General features: G+C 47.9%; 1 protein-coding gene across 5 annotated transcripts in view; it reads left to right on the top strand.

Annotated features, from left to right (window-relative positions):
* ephb2b (eph receptor B2b) overlaps positions 1 to 17816 on the top strand; it is a 147951-nt gene that overhangs the window by 43551 nt on the left and 86584 nt on the right. For all 5 annotated transcript variants that reach the window (XM_061832106.1, XM_061832104.1, XM_061832102.1 and 2 more), the window contains exon 2: positions 12922 to 13001. In XM_061832106.1, the coding sequence (XP_061688090.1) occupies positions 12922 to 13001 (80 nt within the window). The remainder of the gene's footprint in view (positions 1 to 12921; positions 13002 to 17816) is intronic.

Below are 17816 nucleotides of genomic sequence, written 5' to 3'. Positions count from 1 at the left end.
TCTGATGGTCCCCGCAAGGCAGCCGGCAGACATTTGACCGCTGGCGTTTCTCGGTTTCTGTTTCCCTACTTCATGGACCTGGAGGGGGAAGTCATGAACTCAAAACTCTGAGGGCTACATCAGGACTAGGGTGTTCTAGACTGAGTGGCGATGATGGCTGGGTGGAACACTTTGGCCCATCGCACGTGAAAAAAAGAAACAAAAGAACAGAGTCCGTGACTACCACCCGTAGACTTGGTGATTGGTGATACAACGGAAAAAAACTGCGACCCCCGGTGCACTGACTGGGAAACAGCGTCTAATTATTTTATTGACCCACAAACAACATGGCGTGATTGTCAAGGAAGAAACACAGAGCGCCCCATACTTACAGTAAAAATACGAGGGTGAGAAATAAAAGAGAGAGCGTTTATATTTGAGTAGCTCTTGTTACTGATCGTCACATTGATTGACTCCACACGTGTATTTAGGCGACTGAGACTCTCCACTCTTAGCTTTTTAGTCTCAGGTACATATGAAATAATGAATACAGTATACAGGGAGTCCTCGAGTTAAGACGGTCTTGACCTAAGACGTTTCGACTTTACAACGCCCGTCCCCAGTCCGCCATTTTTGATACTTGTGGAGATGGAGAGGACTGAGGACCGGGTTCCTTGGCAATAGCTAAGCACGGCCTCCCCTTCTTCTTCTTCTTCTCCATCCACCTCTCGGCAGTAATACTAAGTACATCATCTTGTTTATTTCAATGTATTTGTTTTTTTTTTAATAAGAAGTATTTTGATGTCAATTCTAACTTTAATGGTGGAATCTGTCGAAATTCGAGTTAAGTCGCTACTGTAGGAATGGATTTCAGTCGTAGACTGAGGACTCCTTGTAGTTAAATGTGATTGATGAACAAAATGTACTGTATTGGCTCTTGCGTCATACCCGAAACGACGTAGCATTTTTTTTTTATCGGCAGCTACATCTGCTATGTTGAAATTGCGGCAGCAAATTGTAGCAAAACTAGTGACTAATTCAAACCAGTTAAACAACCTTACCCACTGCGTGAAAATTCAGTGGGGTTCTAGGTCGTCCCTCGGCGGTCGTTGGGGTCGGTACGGTGGCTCCTCGGTTTATCCCAACGCTGACATACGACTTTTTAGTCTTCTGCATGGTGCACAACGAATTAGTTTGCACACTGGCGTCACAATAGAGGCGCTGGCCTACTTAGGAACAAGTTCATGTTTGAGAAGGCTGAAAGAAGAGCCTGAGAAGTGTCCTTGGGGTATTTGGATGAAAAACATGTCCCAGACATGTCATGAAGACAGGGTTTTAAATGATAAAATAATTGTTAATATATCTCCTTTTAATTTCAACAAAAGTTTGCTCTCTTAAAGAGACAGTCTTTTCCAGAAAATCCCGACAGGGAACTAAAATGTTAGACGCCTGAAAAAAAAAAATTTCCCGCCAGCATCGTAAAACGGCATAACGCCACAAATTCATAATGGGACATTTTGACATTTACCTGAAATGTCAAAATCATTTTACGTGGTGCGACTCATTTCCCCACACGCGGTTGTCCCTCGTTTCATTTCCTCGCCAGCGTCCGCGTTAGAGGCCGCCGATTAATTGCGAAAGCGCTCCAATCGACGACGTCGTGGACAAGATAAACATCTGACATCCATCTTGGCAGTTGGAGGATATTGACTGGCAAGCGATCAACACGCTGGGTGCGATTGGACAAAGTCGATAACGCGCCACGGATTCATCGACTGGAGACGCAGGAAGTGTTGGACTGTGCTGGAGATGAAAAATAGCCCTTGCTTTTGATTGACAAGTGCTTCTACATGGCACGTAAAGAGGTTAATGCCATTCACGCGTTGCAAGTCTGCTGTAAACAGTTATTTACGTCGTTGAACCCTTACAACAGTGTAATAAATGAATGACTATGCTTGCCTTGAAGTCCTCATTTTGACCAATAATCCTCGTTTGAAACTTCAAGTCAGGCTTTAAACACTTATGAGAAACCATAACCCTGATTGGAAAGCCTTCACCCTAACTTGAAAACCATAGTCCGGGCTGGAAACCCCAATTTTAAACCTTGAGCCTGATTTGAAATGTTACTTTCAGACGCTACCGCTGTCTTGAAACCATACCTTCAAACCATGACGCAGACTGAAAACCTAACCCTGGCTTGAAACCCGGTTTGAAATGCTGACCCTAACCTTATGAAGTCCTGACTCTGACTTAAAACCGAAATTAGCTGACTGTATCTTTAGCCTGGCGGCACGGTTCTCACAGTTCTGAGGACCCGGGTTCAATCCCGACCCCGCCTGTGTGGAGTTTGCTTCTGGTTCTCCGGATTCCTCCCACACCCCAAAAACATGCAACATTAATTGGACACTCTAAATTGCCCCGAGGTGTGATTGTGATTGTGGCTGTTTCTCTTTATGTGCCCTGCGATTGGCTGGCGACCATTTCAGGGTGTGCCACGCCTCCTGCCCGGTGACAGCCGGAACAGGCTGCAGAACTCCCCGCGACCCTCGTGAGGATAAGCTAGCAGTAGCTTTCGACGCTAACCCCATCTTGAAATCCTTTCTCAGCTGGAGTTGAAATCCTACGTCAGTCCTTGGCTGAAACGCTAAATCCAGTTTGAAACTAAGCGCATATTTGAAACGCCAGCCATTGTTTGATAGCTCAAACCCCGTTTGACAGCCTCAGCCGTCTTGAAAAGTGGATTCCGTGGTTTCCTGACAGTATTCCAGCAGCCAGTCCTCCTCACAAAAGCGGCACAAGATGCTCTTTTGCATCGCTGATTGCGCGTAATCACGGCGTCTGGCTGCGAGGGGCGGGCGGCTTCTCATTAATGCAGGCGGCGTGAAACATTGGCACGATCACTCGGGGGACGCGTAGCCTTTCTGCTTGTACTGCAGGAACAAACAACTTGGTGGATGATGGGAAACCTCGCACGTAAAGTGGCTGCCGCCGCCAGTTGTCGTTTATTGTCGGGAGGCGGAGGGGGCTTTCGAGGCCTTGGGAGGGCTTCGCTACAACCCGGACTAATTGAAACATAACCAGAGGAAGATTTAGCTCTCAATACCGTCAATTTTCTTCATCTGGCGGAAGCGTCCCCTTCCATTTTGTAAATATTTGCAGTCTGCCAGGCGACGATTTGATGCAGCGGCAGCGTTGCGGAACAATGTTTAGATTGGTTCCATCTGATTGTCCCGACATGCGCGGTAAAGCGATCCCGAGTTGTTTCGTCAAAACATATCAAATCCGCAAATATTTGCCCGATGACAGATTGTAGCCAGGCTCGCTCGCAAAAACCTTAATAAGCAAACCACGGACGGCAAAACGGCCTTGACCTTAAATCCGCGTGGGCGCGCGGTATCGCCCCGTTTGATTCCGGACAATTTTGGAGACCTCCCAGGTTAACGGTTCGACCCAAAATGAGATAACAACCCAGGACTTCTTCCTTTGCAAAGGAATTCACGGCATCTTTTGAAGGATCTTTGAAGAGGGGAATAAGCTCATCAAACGCACGCAGGACGGATCATAAACTGGAAGTGTTTGTCACACCGTAATGGTTTGACTTGGCATGCGATCCGCAGGCCGGTGTTGCTCGCCAAGGTATCAGATAGTTGCGAGCGGGACGGTGTGTGTGTGTGTGTGTGTGTTTGGGCCCTTTTACTTTTGACACCAGGATCGAGCCATTCCATAAAAAGAAATGCCAGAACCCTCCACGCACAAACTCCCGTGCGCATGTTTTCGCTTGTAGCTAAAGTCAAACTAAAGTCAGCGCTTTGACTCGCCGAGACGAGACGCGGCCTCTTTTGTCGCTTCGCAGTCGCCTTGATGACGGTCGCACCAAAGCGAAACCGCGGAACCAGCGGAAGAACGTCCTCAGATCTAAAGGTGAAACGTCTTTTCGCGCCCGAGAAGAAGGCGCGTCGCCTTAAATTCAACCTTTGCGGAACGCTGTGAACTTGACAACTTCGAGTCAGCGCGACTGCTCAAACGCTGTACCAAGTACATAAAAAAAAAAAACAAACCCCAACTCTGCGCTTTGCTTTAATGAAGACGACGAAAAACAGTTCCCAGGTGTCTTACTTTTTTGTTCCTTTTTCTTTGATGACTTCAAAACCCTAATTTTAAACTTGAACGCCCGTAGTTCAAAACTGTAAACGTTGTTAAATTGAAGCATTCGTTTTAACGTCTCGAGCTGATTTGCAACTTCGAGAAACCCGACTCGAAACCTCAGTTCAGGTTCAGGAACTTGCGTTTTGCCTTAAAAGAGTCAAAGTGCATTTTCTTCTACACTTTGACAGAATTCCCCAGTGGCTTGATAAGACGTCAAGAATGATCTCCCCTCGCGGACGAGCATGTTTTGAGGTTGCGGTTCTGTCGCACGAAAACGGGCCACCGCTCTTCCCTTCCCCTCATTTACCGCGAGACCAGTGCCGAGTACGGCTGTTGTCGCCGTGACAACGAGGGTCGGCCCCTGGGGGTCGCTACGAGGCGGGCGATTACAGCTAGCCGTGAACGTGAAGACCAAAGGGAGCTAGAAATTTGAAGATCGATTGAATTTTCACTGGCGGTGGATGCGGTGTGACGGTCTGAGCCCTCCCGGTGCTGAAAAGTCTCCTTGTGATTAATGCGCACGCATGCATATTTTGTAAACTTCCGGCCAGTCGGAAAAATCCCCATCCATGCTTCAACATGTGCATTTCGACAACTTGCCGCCGAGTGTCCGTGTTCGCTATGGACGTCTCAGAAAGACGAACACGGCGAACGTACATAAATAACTTGGGGTTATAACGTATGTCAGCTCCCTTTTATGTAGAAGCAGGGGAAATATGAGACCGGGGGATCTCCCAGTAAGCATCTGCGACGTACCCAGAGTTCCCGTTAGTCATCACGAGGAGACTTTTCAGCACGGGGGAGCGCTCAGACCGTCACAGGGCACTTCGTCGCGATCAAAACAAAAGAGTAATGTGTACATTTGTGAATGCTGAACCGTGACTATGATTACTAGATTACTGTTATTGTCAGTTATTTAACTTTGAATATTTTGTTTGCGACCTCTCCTTATTCGTCCTTAATGACCAGGCAACGGCGGGGATGGGAAACGGGCGCCGTCGCTCCCACGCAGGCGTCGGAACACAAATTCCGCTCCGGCTTTGTTAGATGATGAATGCTCGTCCGCGGTGCTCCTGCAGGGCCTGTAGCAACGTTATTACCTGCGCACGGAGGGGGATGGGTGGGACGGCTCTGGTAGCGATAGAGGCAGCGGAAATGAAAAAGATGGACGGGGGGAGGGAGTGAAATGTGCGGCCAAAGGGACGGTGGGGGGCAAGGGAGAAGGCACCGTGTCAGTCTTTTGTGAGCTGTGCACATTTGTAATTATTGCACTTTTAAGCAAGGCGCGGCAGGTCGGCGCTGATCGTTTCCATCGAGGTGATTTCCACGCAAAGCGAGATCATCGCCCCCTTTTCTCCGTGACGTCGTTTTTGAAATATTTACGTGCCGCTCGCAGGATTTCTTTTTTTTGTTTGTTCTTTAGAATTTTCCACTGCAGGATTTGAACTGGGCTACTAATGTGTTGAACAGGACCGGCGAGATTGGGACTTGGCGACATCGCGGATGTGTGCCTATAAATCTTTGACGCGGCCAACCATGGCGCGGAAGACTCATCCCACTCTTTTTTTTTTGTGGCCAAATATGTTTTCTGAGAAATATGTTGTCCGTCCCTCAAGAATGATTACTTGCCACGGATGACGTGCGGAACGTCGACGATTGTCGTGACTCCGGAGTCGGCAGGTGTGCTTGAGACGTCCCTCGACTGGTGGCCCGGATGGTGTCGTTATATTTTTATACCTTCGGATGGGGATCGCACACCGGTACAGTGGTTAGCGTACCTGCCTTACAGTTCGGAGGTTTGGGTTCAAACCTTGGCCGTGTGGACTTTGCTTGTTCTCTACGTGCTTGTGTGTTTATTTTTTCCTCACAAGTTTTCCATCTTCTATCCAAGCTTGTTACACGTTCCGTGAAGACTCGAAATAGTGTTTGACGTGGATGTACGGATCTTATTTATTCTACGATCGCAGTTGATGGTCTCGTGTTCACTGCCACATCTGTCATAGTTATGATGTTCAACCAGTCTCCTTTCAGGAAGCAATCCTTTTTATTTTGAATAATATCCAAGACATGATGGCATGACATGAAGTTCCATCCATCCATCCATCCATCCATCCATCCATCCATGCGTCGCTAGGGTTCCGGGTAAACCAGATCCTCTCCCAGTTGATTTTTTTGGCAAGAAATGCGGTGTGCATCAGGGACTGGTTGCCAGCCATTTTCAAAGCTTCTCCACACCTCTAGCAAATGGCCCGGGGACCGCTCATGATTAGCAGCCCCTGCCACATGCAAAATTTGGCACGACTGGTTGCACTATTAAAAATTAAAAAAAAAAAAAATTAAAAAAAGGTGAGGTTGGAGCGACACAAAAAGTGGGGGTGTTGTGACGTCGACCTTCCCCGTGTGACACCACTGACAACAAATATAACTACTACTACGAATATTGAATGGTTTTAGAAAAAGACTTTGATATGCAAAGACAGAAATAAACCATTTACAAATAAAATGGTAAGACATTTCAGTTCCAAATGCCTCAGCGGAAAAGACGAGAATTTAGTTCAGAAGCAAGAAATCGTTTGCTCTCCCGGTTAAGGTCCAATGTGTGAGCGCATCACTTTCTTCAGAAGTAAACAAAACTTTGAATGACGATTAGCTAACGTTCGATTGCTCGATTTGGCTCTCAGGTGGGAAATACGATTGCGCTGGTGTCCAGTCCAGGGGCGGATCTGCAAGAATCTCGTTTAGCTTAGTTGAAGGTGAAGTTGAAGAATTCAAAATTGGCCCCTTACGTTCTTTGAGTTTTGCGGATGTGGCCTTTGGCGTAAAAGTTTGGGATGTCTTCAGTGCCGACCTGCAAAGATGAATCTATCAATCAACAACTGTTGGGACAATAAAACGCGGTGCTCCAGGAGAACCAGACCCTTTCTCAGTCCTACGGTCAACAGCGCTTTTTGTGCCCTGCCCTTTGGCCCTGCTGACAATTTAAGTCCATCTGACTGATAACAGTGTTGGGCTCACTGGACTGGGGGGTGGGACGCCATGCCGGATCATTCTGTCAACAGTCGGCGCTCCGGAGAGAGCTCCGCTTTCGGCGTGTTTGCTTTCCTGTGTGTTTGTGTGTAGAACCATATTTCACATCACGCCATCACTTTGCCAAAACAAATGATCCAGCTTCCGCCCGTGTTTTTTTTTCCTTGCTGCCACATTGCAGAACACCCCCACCCACCCCCGTGCCCCCTCCCTCCTCCACCAACGAGGTGAGGCTGAGCTCTGCGGTCGACTTCATCGCTCCCCAAAGTACCGACGTCGTCTTTCTCAAACGCCAACGGGCCTTTTTGGGAAACAAAAATGTGCACGTCGTCATAAATCTTTCGGACGGCGGGGGACGTCCCCCCAACAAAGATTCTATGCGGTTCTGTGGACATCCAACACCCCGAATGGGTTTATCTTTGATTGTTGAAAGAGAAAACTTTAAGACCCAACATTTGGTTTGATGCCATGCGGTCTAAAGTGGGGGTTCTGAAATGTTTTGAGTCCAAGAGAGAATTTATCCCATGAGGCCCATCATAATCCAAATGAGAATTGCGCATAGCTACAATGGTTCGTTTCAAGAAAACGGATGTTAGGATTGAAAAAATAAAATAAAGTGCTGGGACGGGGGGTGTGGCGATTACTCAACTGCTCGACAACATATCTTATCTATATCTATAATCGATAAAAAGATTTGATGGTGACGGCGCTCCTTCAATTCACTTTACAAAAAGAATAAAGAAGAAAAAAATAAATCTTTCGCAGCTCGGCCTCAAACCCGAACCTGTGCAAGAGACACACGGATGTCATTTTCAGATTGAGCGATGCAAATTGTCTTCAATCACTTGAACAACTTTTTTTTTTTTTTTTTTTGTTAACCCAGCGCGAATAGCCACTTTTTTTTCCCCGTTTCGGATTCTCGATTGCCACTTGAAGATTTGAAGGAATGAAAGCTCCGCGGACGGCGAGCGTCGCAGGAAGCGCCCTCGGCGGCGGCGGCGGCGGCATCGTCGCTCTCCCGGCTCTCATTGCATATTCATGACCCCCCCCTTGAGCAGTCTGTGGCATCAGGTTTATAAAAGGAAAAAGGACATATAAATGACATTCTCGCTTGAATTATTTACACTCGCATTGTTAACACTTGTGAATACATTAGCGCCTTTGCATAAATGTTTCATATTTTCAGGAGTGGGGGAGAAAGGAGGAGGTGGGGAAGCTTTTGTAGGCGGCAAAGTTTTGGGAGCTCCTTTGACCGCCAGCGCGGAGGCCATCTTCCCATGAGCCCGAGGGGTTATTCAACGCTTTAATGCGACACTTCACCGCCGCACAAAAGATGTAAAGACACTTAAGCGGCGGCGAGCAGGAAGTTGAGGAGCTGCGGTTCGTCTTTGGAGTGGAGAGTGCGGCGGCCTGCCCGGACAACCCGTCTGCTCCAAATCCATTACGCCACGTCGCGGCCGCGCGGCATCAAACCTCCCGTCAAACTGCAACCGCTAAAATGCGTTTCAATAAATCATTTGGCGAGTAATAACGCCGATTTTTGTTCAGTTTTGTGCGGAATGCATGAAATCGGTCCACTGAGAGCAACTTAAATGGCTGACAATTGCTGAATAAGTACTCAAATGTCAGGACTGAGTTGTAAAATCTCGGAGGTCTGTTTTGATGATCAGACCACTCGCATTTGGTGCGAGTTTTATCGGAAATGAAGATGTTGAGGTTCTCGCTCGGAGTGAGCAGGTTGGATGGGATTAGAAATGAGATCATCAGAGGGAGGGACAGACAAAGTTGGAGGTTTTGGAGACGAGGTTCGAGAGAGAGCAGACTTCGATGGTTTGGACATGTCCGGAGGCGAGAGAGTGAGCAAATTGGTAGGAGGATGGGAAGGATGGAGCTACCAGGGAAGAGAGTGAGGGAGAGGAAGACCAAAGAAAAGGTGGATGGATGTTGCGAGGGAGGACACGAGGACCGTGGCTGTTAGAGAGGAAAAACGAGGTTGAGATGGAAAACGATGACACGCTGTTGTTGTTGTTGTAGCCAAGTACGACGGTCGTTATTCCGTGTCAAGAACCAGAAAGTGAGCCACATCGGCCTGGGTGCTCCACAGGTGCTCCACCGTCAGCGTGGTCGGTGTTTGTGCACAGTTGAAGAGATGACGCGTATCGTTTTGGGACGACGTCGCACAACGACCCAAAAAACGGTTGACCATTCCTACTTGGGGGGAGGGGGTTCGAGACTTTGGGCGACTGGAGAGGCGTGGTGCAGGCACATAGATCCATCTCGAATGAGCACCATGACATCGTGCGGTGACCCCGTACGGGACAAGCCGAAAGGAAAAGAAGAAGAAGATTTCATTTGGTGTTGAAGCGCTGCCACCGTGAAGGAAAATCAGCTTCGACTTTCGACTCAAAAGCTGCGCTGCCCGATTTTGGGGGATGTTTGCTGCATATTTTTTCATTTAGTCAGCCGTACATTCAATCATCTCGACTATCCGTCTGTATCAATCCATCTCAGCACAAAGTACCGGGACGAACACCGGCTCATTTGGACAAAACAAGACTCCCCCACATCGCAACCGTCTCGACAGAATTGTGCAAAAAGTATGCAATAATTGGCCCACCGTTATTTTGGGCTATTTTGCTGAACGCTGCGTTAAATTGCGCAGCAAAAAAAAAAGCACAATGGGTCTCCTCCAAGCCTCAGCGCATCCAAGTCATGCTCTCGACGAAGCGCCAGCACGACCCCACCGCAGCTGGAGAGCTCAGACGCGAGCCGAAGTCGGCGGGACTGACGTGCCGAGAGGCTCCACGGTGGGAGCCCACACTCGGGTGTTGAGGGCGGGAGGTTGACAAAACGGAGACTCTTTTCAGCACGTGGGCCGCTGCCAGATGCGGTGATCGAGCGCGATCGCCACATTTCCAGTCGCCTCCGCGCTCTCCAGACGGGCTCACTCGTCGGATCATGACAAATGGATTTTTCCTTTGAGAAACGGCGACTTTCTGATCTTGCCCCAAACAGACAATTGCCGTGCGTGTATCGAGCGTAGCATACGTACAGGATTTGCCGTATATTTATTATTTGGCTTGAAATACTTTTTAGAGTATGTTTAAAAGTAAATAAGGCAAAGTGTGTTTTTTTTAAAAAAAAAAAAAACAACTTTTAATGTGTGTTTCAAGCATGTGGGAGGGGGTGTAAAACTAAAACAACAAAAGGTTTGATCTTTTAGTCTTTCTGGAGCATTATGGAGCTTTCCGGAACGTGTGACTGCGACTAAAAGAGTTTCACGGCGTTGCGACACCCACCCGAAACTACGTACACTGTATACCGTGGTACACCCTGAATATGAATCGCAGTAGTTTTGAAATTGACGTCGCAGTGTCGTCCAAGATGGTTGAAATCGGGAGGGGGGGGGGGGGGGGAAGGACAATAGACCAATTGGTGTCATCTGCGCATGCTAATATTCTCCAGGAAATGTTTCCCACCGCCATTCGGTCCCCCTTAAACCGCGGCAGAGGGGATTCATTACGTGCGGCGCTCCTCCGCTAATTATTCTCATGGTTCAGGGGGATAATTACCATTTTGCCGACTAACATCCACGCCGGCTGCTTGGCTCGGCATCACACGCAAAAGCCCGTCAATGGCTGCTCCATTGCAGTCTCGTCAGGCTAATTATGGGATTTACAACTTGTGAAAAGTGCAAATTCTCCCATTTTTGGGCCGTCGTTTATTTGCGGCTGAAACGCTGCGAGCGTCGAGATCGGAGGAAAGCGTCGGAATCAGCAGGATGACTGAAATTTGATTTGATTGGAAATTGGATTGGGAGGGCATAAAGTCGGTGAAATCAGCAGTAGCATTTTCACTCGCGAAGGCAGCACTTCATCGCCGAGCTGCTGAATTACAGCATGCTTGTCAGTTCCGGTTTCTCAACCTCTATTTAGCCAAAACACAATTTATACAAATTGTAACGGCACACCAGCAAAAAAAAAAAAAAAAAAAAAAAAAGTCAGGAAAAAGTAGATATAGTCCTGAAATAACCATGATCCGGCCGGGTTCAGTTTACTCACAAACGTACCTTATGTCAAATTTATGCCCGTTTGCTCGAGCACAAAGTCATTATTCACTTGTAGGAATGGCGAAGAGTAAGAACAGCGAAGAGGCCGGGGGGGGGGCACGGCTCAGGGGGGGGCAGGTGACAACATGAATGGTCCGAGCGGCAGATGACGGACAGCCGGGTCAAGCGAGCGGAATGCGGGCCGCGGAGGACCTCACGACAGGCAGGATGCCCGTTCTCTTTGACCCCAATTACTGGAGGTGTTTCTTTTCACCACATAATCCGCAGCGTGCACGCTGGCCTCTGATTGGTTTCACCAACTTGTTACCCCGCAGCCCCCGACAAAGTCAAATGTCTGACGGGACTCTCCTCCATCTGTCAGGGATGTTTTAAAGCTGCCGTGATTGGCATTCGCGCCGAGCACGTCGCTTGTCGGTGAAGGTCGCTCGGTCGTTTGCTCTTTTCCGTTATTTTAACGAAATGTGAATATGTCATAAATCCGGAGAGGAAAGTGCTGCTTTGTCAGTCGGGAGTGTCCAAATGCCTGGCTATTTGCGGCCTTCTCGGCTATTTTCATTTTTTGGGGGCGTGCATTATTGTCACTACCACGATTCCGGGCCTACAGAGCATGCCTGGTTATAAGCCTCACCAAGTACATTTGTCAAGGAAATACCATTTGGTACGTACATACGCCACAGCCGTGTAAAAGCCTCAAGTGCCCACATTGAAACATGAGATATTTACAAAGAAAGACGGTACACTGAGAGTTCTAACGCTAGCACCGCTCTGCTAACGCTAGCGCCACGGTAACAGGGCCGGTTAAAAAAAAAAAAAAAAAACAAACATACTGGTAAACATCACCGAGACACTGCAGTAACACACTAGCGCAGCGCTAACAGGGCTGCACCGGTAAAAGTCACTTCCTCGGCACATGTATTCCACCGGTCTCACTCTTACCTTTTCCGCTTGAGCGCCCCCTTCCGGCCGTTAGAAAAAAAATGCACAAATTAGCCGCGTCGCCGCATAAACTGCAGGGTTGAAAGTGTGTGGAAAAAAGTCAGGGATTAAAAAACAAATCAAACAATAAAATGACGAGATTAAAAGGCATACTGAAATAAACGGTGGATGTAAAGGATGCTGCACTTTCCTCTAGTTTATTTCTATTCATTGTCGTGTTTATTACTATTTTTCAAGTTGGCAGTAATACTGATTAATTGAGAAGAGGAGCCATTGATTTTTCTTTTTCTTTTTTTTTTTTGTTTTTGACTGCTAAATATTCTGTATGTGGACCTATAATTGAATTGGTTTTCAAATAAAAGTAAAGCTCTTACAAAAGAACAACTGCTTACAGCTCAGTGTGATGCATTTTGACATATTTCCACATGTTCGTTCCATCAAGTTTTCACGCAGTTGGTGTGAAATGAGGATGGATGAAATGAAATCTGAACTTGAATGCACAGGAAATGCTATGAAAGATGAATTCCCCCCGACCCCGCCACTGATCAGTGGCATAATCAATCTGTGGCCACTCACCAAAGTAATAATTAACAAACACACGGGGGGGGGGGGGGGGGACGACAATCCCGACTCTCGCGTGCTGTGCTCGTGTTGACGTTCGGTGCTGCTTTTAATCGCGCTCCGGACGACGCGCCGCGGTTTGCAATCCGGCGGTGGCCGTAAATCCAAGTCATCCTGACCTCCGTCTGTCCGTCTTTCCGCAGAGACGCTCATGGACTCCACCACAGCCACAGCCGAGCTCGGCTGGACCGTCTATCCGGTGTCGGGATCCAGCGACAACAGCGTGAGTCACTTCGTCTGCAGTCGCGATCCAGCGGTGACGGTTGTCTGTCTGTCTGTCTGTCTGCATGCGTGTGGTCACCCTCTGCTTTTTTGTAAACTTTGTGGACGTTTTTTTTTTTTTTTAATCCCCACGACAAATGCACTTGTCGCTCTGTGCCACTGTTTGGGTTTCTCACTCTGAGGTCAAAGTTGAATCCATCAGCCGGGAGCCGAGCAAAGGACGAGCCCAGTGGGGGGTGTTTTGGGTGGGTTGGTGGGGGGGCTTGAGCGACAATGTAGCTTTCACTTGTGGACCTAATAGAGAACGACACCGAGTCAAGTTGCTGATTTTGATCTGGCAATTAATCTGTGCGTCACGTTTAATTTAATCAATCTTAACTAACAATTTTTTTAATTTATTTTGGAGGAGGGATAACATTTCATTTTATCAATGCAATCGACAATTCTTTCAATGTTAAGTGATGAAATTGTCTGTCAAGGTCTCTTGATTATCCATCCATCCATTTTCTTAGCCGCTTATCCTCATGAGGGTCGCGGGGAGCGCTGGAGCCTATCCCAGCTGTCAACGGGCAGGAGACGGGCTGGGCACACCCTGAACTGGTCGCCAGCCAATCGCAGGGAACATCGAGACAAACAGTCGCACTCACAGTCACACCTAGGGACAATTTGGAGTGTCCCGATTAATGTTGCGTGTTTTGGGGATGTGGGAGGAAACCGGAGTTCCCACCTGGAGCAAACCCACGCAGCCACGGTGAGAATACGCAGACTCCACGCAGGTGAACCCGGAACCTCAGAAATGTTAGGCCAACCCTTTCCAGCTGATCCACCGTGCCGCCTCTCTTGATGATCTTGACAGCAAATACTAATGATGATCTGTTTTATCGCAAGATTGGGAAAATATTTTTCCCCCAGATCAAATCAGCAACAGCATGTCCGCTACTTTAGGCTTGAAGTCAGGAATACAATAAGTGGACTTGCGAGTACCACACCTTGTGCTTATTTATTTATTTTTTTGTTACGATATTGTCGTCACGTGATGCGAGTCAGACGCAAACTTCACTTGGGAAGCCATTGGAGTCAACTGGGGGGGGAAGAAATCGCCAAGGTACTCTCGGCCATTTATTGACCGGGACAGACGATGGCAAAATGAGTACACGCGCAAGTATGGAAGTAGATTAGTGCCTCCAGGATTTGAATTTGAAATGTGGAGTCGTCACATTTTCAATAGTTACTAAGAAAGCGTAACTGCACTTAGTATGTGACGACGATTGGCTGGCTCTTTGGTTCTGACCTGAAGTAACCCTGCCTGGTGACGCAGACGGTGAATTTTAGACAGCGAATTGTAGCCGGTTGAATTTCAGACCGTGAATCGGAGCAACTCTGGAAAATGCGATGACTTCACATTTCAAATTCAAATCCCGGTGGCGCTAATCTACTTCCGTACGCAAGGAGCATGAAACTGGTGAATGAAATTAGCAGACATGCTGTGCCCACATTAGAAAATTTGTCATTTTTATCATGGCCCATCTGTCGTGTTTGGAATGCGGCTGAAAAAAAATTACCCAAAATTGCCAATTTCGTGTTCGATTTAAAGCACGCCGACCCAGTTTTTTTGTTGATTGGTCAAACTGGCGCGGCACAAGGGTTCGGCTGGTAAAGCGTTGGCCTCACAGTTCCGAGGACCCGGGTTTTTTCCCGGCCCTGCCTGCATGGGTTTTCTCCCACATCCCAAAAACATGCAACAATAATTGGATACTGTCAATTGCCCCGTCGGTGTGATTGTGACTGCGACTGTCGTCTGCGATTGGCTGGCGACCAGTTCAGGGTGTAACCCACCTCCTGCCCGTTGACAACTGGGATAGATTCCAGCATTCCCGCGACCCTCGTGAGGATAAGCGGCCAAAAAAAATGGATGGACGGGGGCCTTTCCTCGGAGGTTATTGGTTTTTTTTTTGCATTAACGATCCCCGCTGTGACCCATTGAACCATCACAGACTTGAGAGCTAAATAGTTTGCTTATGCGCCCGCCGCTTGGACGCGATGCTTTTTCGGAGGCGACGGCGTCGTTTGATGCTTAAGGTTTCCAGCGAGGTTGCCAGGATCCCCGCATTCCTGGCGGCCACATGCAAGACGGGCCGAGCGTGCTGGCGCGCCAAAACTGGCGTCTCGGCCCGCGCCGCGAGATTCCGACTTCTTTAAGATGGGACCAAAAAGAGAGAAGATGTCGACTTTTTTTTTTTTTTGCTGGAGACATCCCAAAAAAAGAAAAAAAAAAAAAAACCCGTTGCCGCTTTTCCCCCAATTATTTACGCTTGCGCGGTCTGTAACAAAGATGGTTTGAATTAGCGCCCGTCGTGCCGGGGACGGTGGCCTTGGAGGCTTCCATGATAGAACTTTAAAGATGTTTGTACTTCGCCTTCCTCCATCCTGCGAACGGCCGCAGTCGCCTTCCCGCTGCTCCCGACAAGCAACGCGGCGTAACGGCTTCCTTTTCCTCCCACCGTCGCCGAGGTTTTCCGCTTCTATCCATGAGCGCATTTCCTCATATCACGGCCGGGGACGTTTATTTATCCAGCAATATCCGACCACTTTTACATTTTTTTGGGGGGCCTTCATTTGTTAAAAAGTATTGATTCGGATTAATAGATTTTTTTTTTTTTTTCATTATCAGGCTATTTTTTTTTTTTTGGTTCAAATTGAGGCAAAGGTGGTCTCATTATGATTAAACATTTTTTCACATTTACGTTTGTGACTTGAGATACGAGGGGCAAGACGAGCAACTGTCTCGAGATACGAGCCGTCCTTTGTCAGATTTTTTTCATTTTTTATTTTTTTTCATTGGATTTGATCGTAAGCTCATCGTGGGAAGGACTCAGCTCACTTCGCAACAACCAGCAGTTTTGACAGATACCGTATAATTAGTAAATCTTGTTCTTTTCCTTTCGGCTTGTCCCGTTAGGGTTTGTCACAGCGCGCCATCTTTTTGTCGAAAAATTGACTTCAAGCTGTTTGCAACTGTTTCTCAAACTAAGCACAAAACAAAGTGCAGTGTATTGAAAACGGCCAGATAGCTTAGCCTTCGGTCAGCTAGCTTAGCTCATTCATGGGATTGTGGCAATTTTTTTGCCTTATTGAGTCTCCTAAAAGTCTCCTAACAGGCCACAATCAAGGAAATAACACTGTTATATGGTAACTTTACTCATTTATAATCTTGTCCCAAAAATGGGACACTGCCCGCGAGAGGGCACTTGGGTTTTTTTAGTAGATCGTCCCAAAATCCAGAATCAGAATCAGATTAAAACACTTAAATATTTTGATATACCGAAGGATATAATGCGTGAAAATCAAGATGTCCCAAAAATGGGACGCTGCCCACGAACGGGTTAATGCTAATGCTAACGCATAATGGGACACTCCATCGGCAGAGGAATTGCACCTTTGTCACAACCCTTGAATGAAGCCACTGACGTCTGAACACAAACGGTGCGGCAACACACTGACACAGTCGTCATTCTGCAGTACGGAGGAGTTGTGAGAAGCTCAAGTACGTCCGTCTGTGTGTGTCAAAGTGGGAAGACCAGAGGGAGTAGCACAATGGCCGTTCAATTCATCAGCAGTTCAGTTAACCCATCCAGCTATTTTCTCAGCCGCTTGTCCTCATGAGGGTCACAAGGGGTGCTGGAGCCTATCCCAGCTGTCAACGGGCAGGAGGCGGGGCACACCGATCGCAGGGCACATTGAGACAAACAGCTGCACTCACAATCACACCTTGGGGCAATTTAGCGTGTCCAATTAATGTTGCGTGTTTTTGGGATGTGGGAGGAAACCGGAGTGCCTACCCGGAGAAAAGCCACCCAGGCACGGGGAGAACATGCAAACTCCACACAGGACCTCGGAACTGTGAGGCCGAGGCTTTAACCAGCTGACCCCACCGTACCGCCCGGTATTTGTTCAATGAAATTTTGTGTACGTGCTTCCTGCAGTGTCCTTTTTTCATTTTTATTTGAAATGTCCAATCAGATTTCAGCGTCCAGCTGATCCGCCGCGCCGCCCACAGTGGAAATATTTCAAGCAAATGTTCAAAAATAACCGTAAAATGACAAACAAACATATGCAGCGCTCTTGAGTAAAAAAAAAAAAAAAAAAAAAAAAAAAAGGGAGGCAGACTGGAATGGATGAATAGAATTGAAATTGATTTCAAATCCGAAAATCGTAATCAGCCGACATCTCGAAGCGCCACAGTACCTTATTGTTCTTCAGGCGAAGGGCAGGGAGCGCGAGCCTCGCCCTGAGGCCCGCCCGCCGCGACAGGTGGCGAAACCGGCGACATGTTCCCACGCGGGCTCAACCGGCGGATCGGTAACATCCCGGCCGAGAGTCATGAAATTCATCCCGACCTGACACCGGATACTTCGCGGCCCGACGGAAAGGCAAACACGTCGGAGCAGAAATGTTCTGTCGGTTGGCGTTATTCTACTCCCGCGTTGTGTTACATTAAAATGTCAAATTAGTCACGTCGGAATTTTCCTTCCTGTGTTTTTGATTGCGGCGCCTGCAGCTCTTCTCGTATGAATCTTCCTTTTAATTCTCAGCCAAACTTAACCCCAAAGACACTGGAAAATCCACGTAAAGCTCATCTCCCCCCCCCCCCCCCCCCGGCGGTGGGGGGATTGGTGGTGTTGGTGGTGCGGGCCTGCTGCTGACACCCACGCTAGCTAACCGGCGCAGACGGCACATACTTTAGGAATCAAGTATGCACAAAGTTTGCAGTTTTGTTTTGGGTGAATGTGGGGCGACAAACCAAAAAAACTGGTAC

Source organism: Syngnathoides biaculeatus, chromosome 10, assembly GCF_019802595.1.
Source record: "Syngnathoides biaculeatus isolate LvHL_M chromosome 10, ASM1980259v1, whole genome shotgun sequence".
Taxonomy (NCBI): domain Eukaryota; kingdom Metazoa; phylum Chordata; class Actinopteri; order Syngnathiformes; family Syngnathidae; genus Syngnathoides; species Syngnathoides biaculeatus.
Note: the sequence above shows the minus strand (reverse complement) of the source record. Positions and strands in the feature narration are given on the sequence as shown.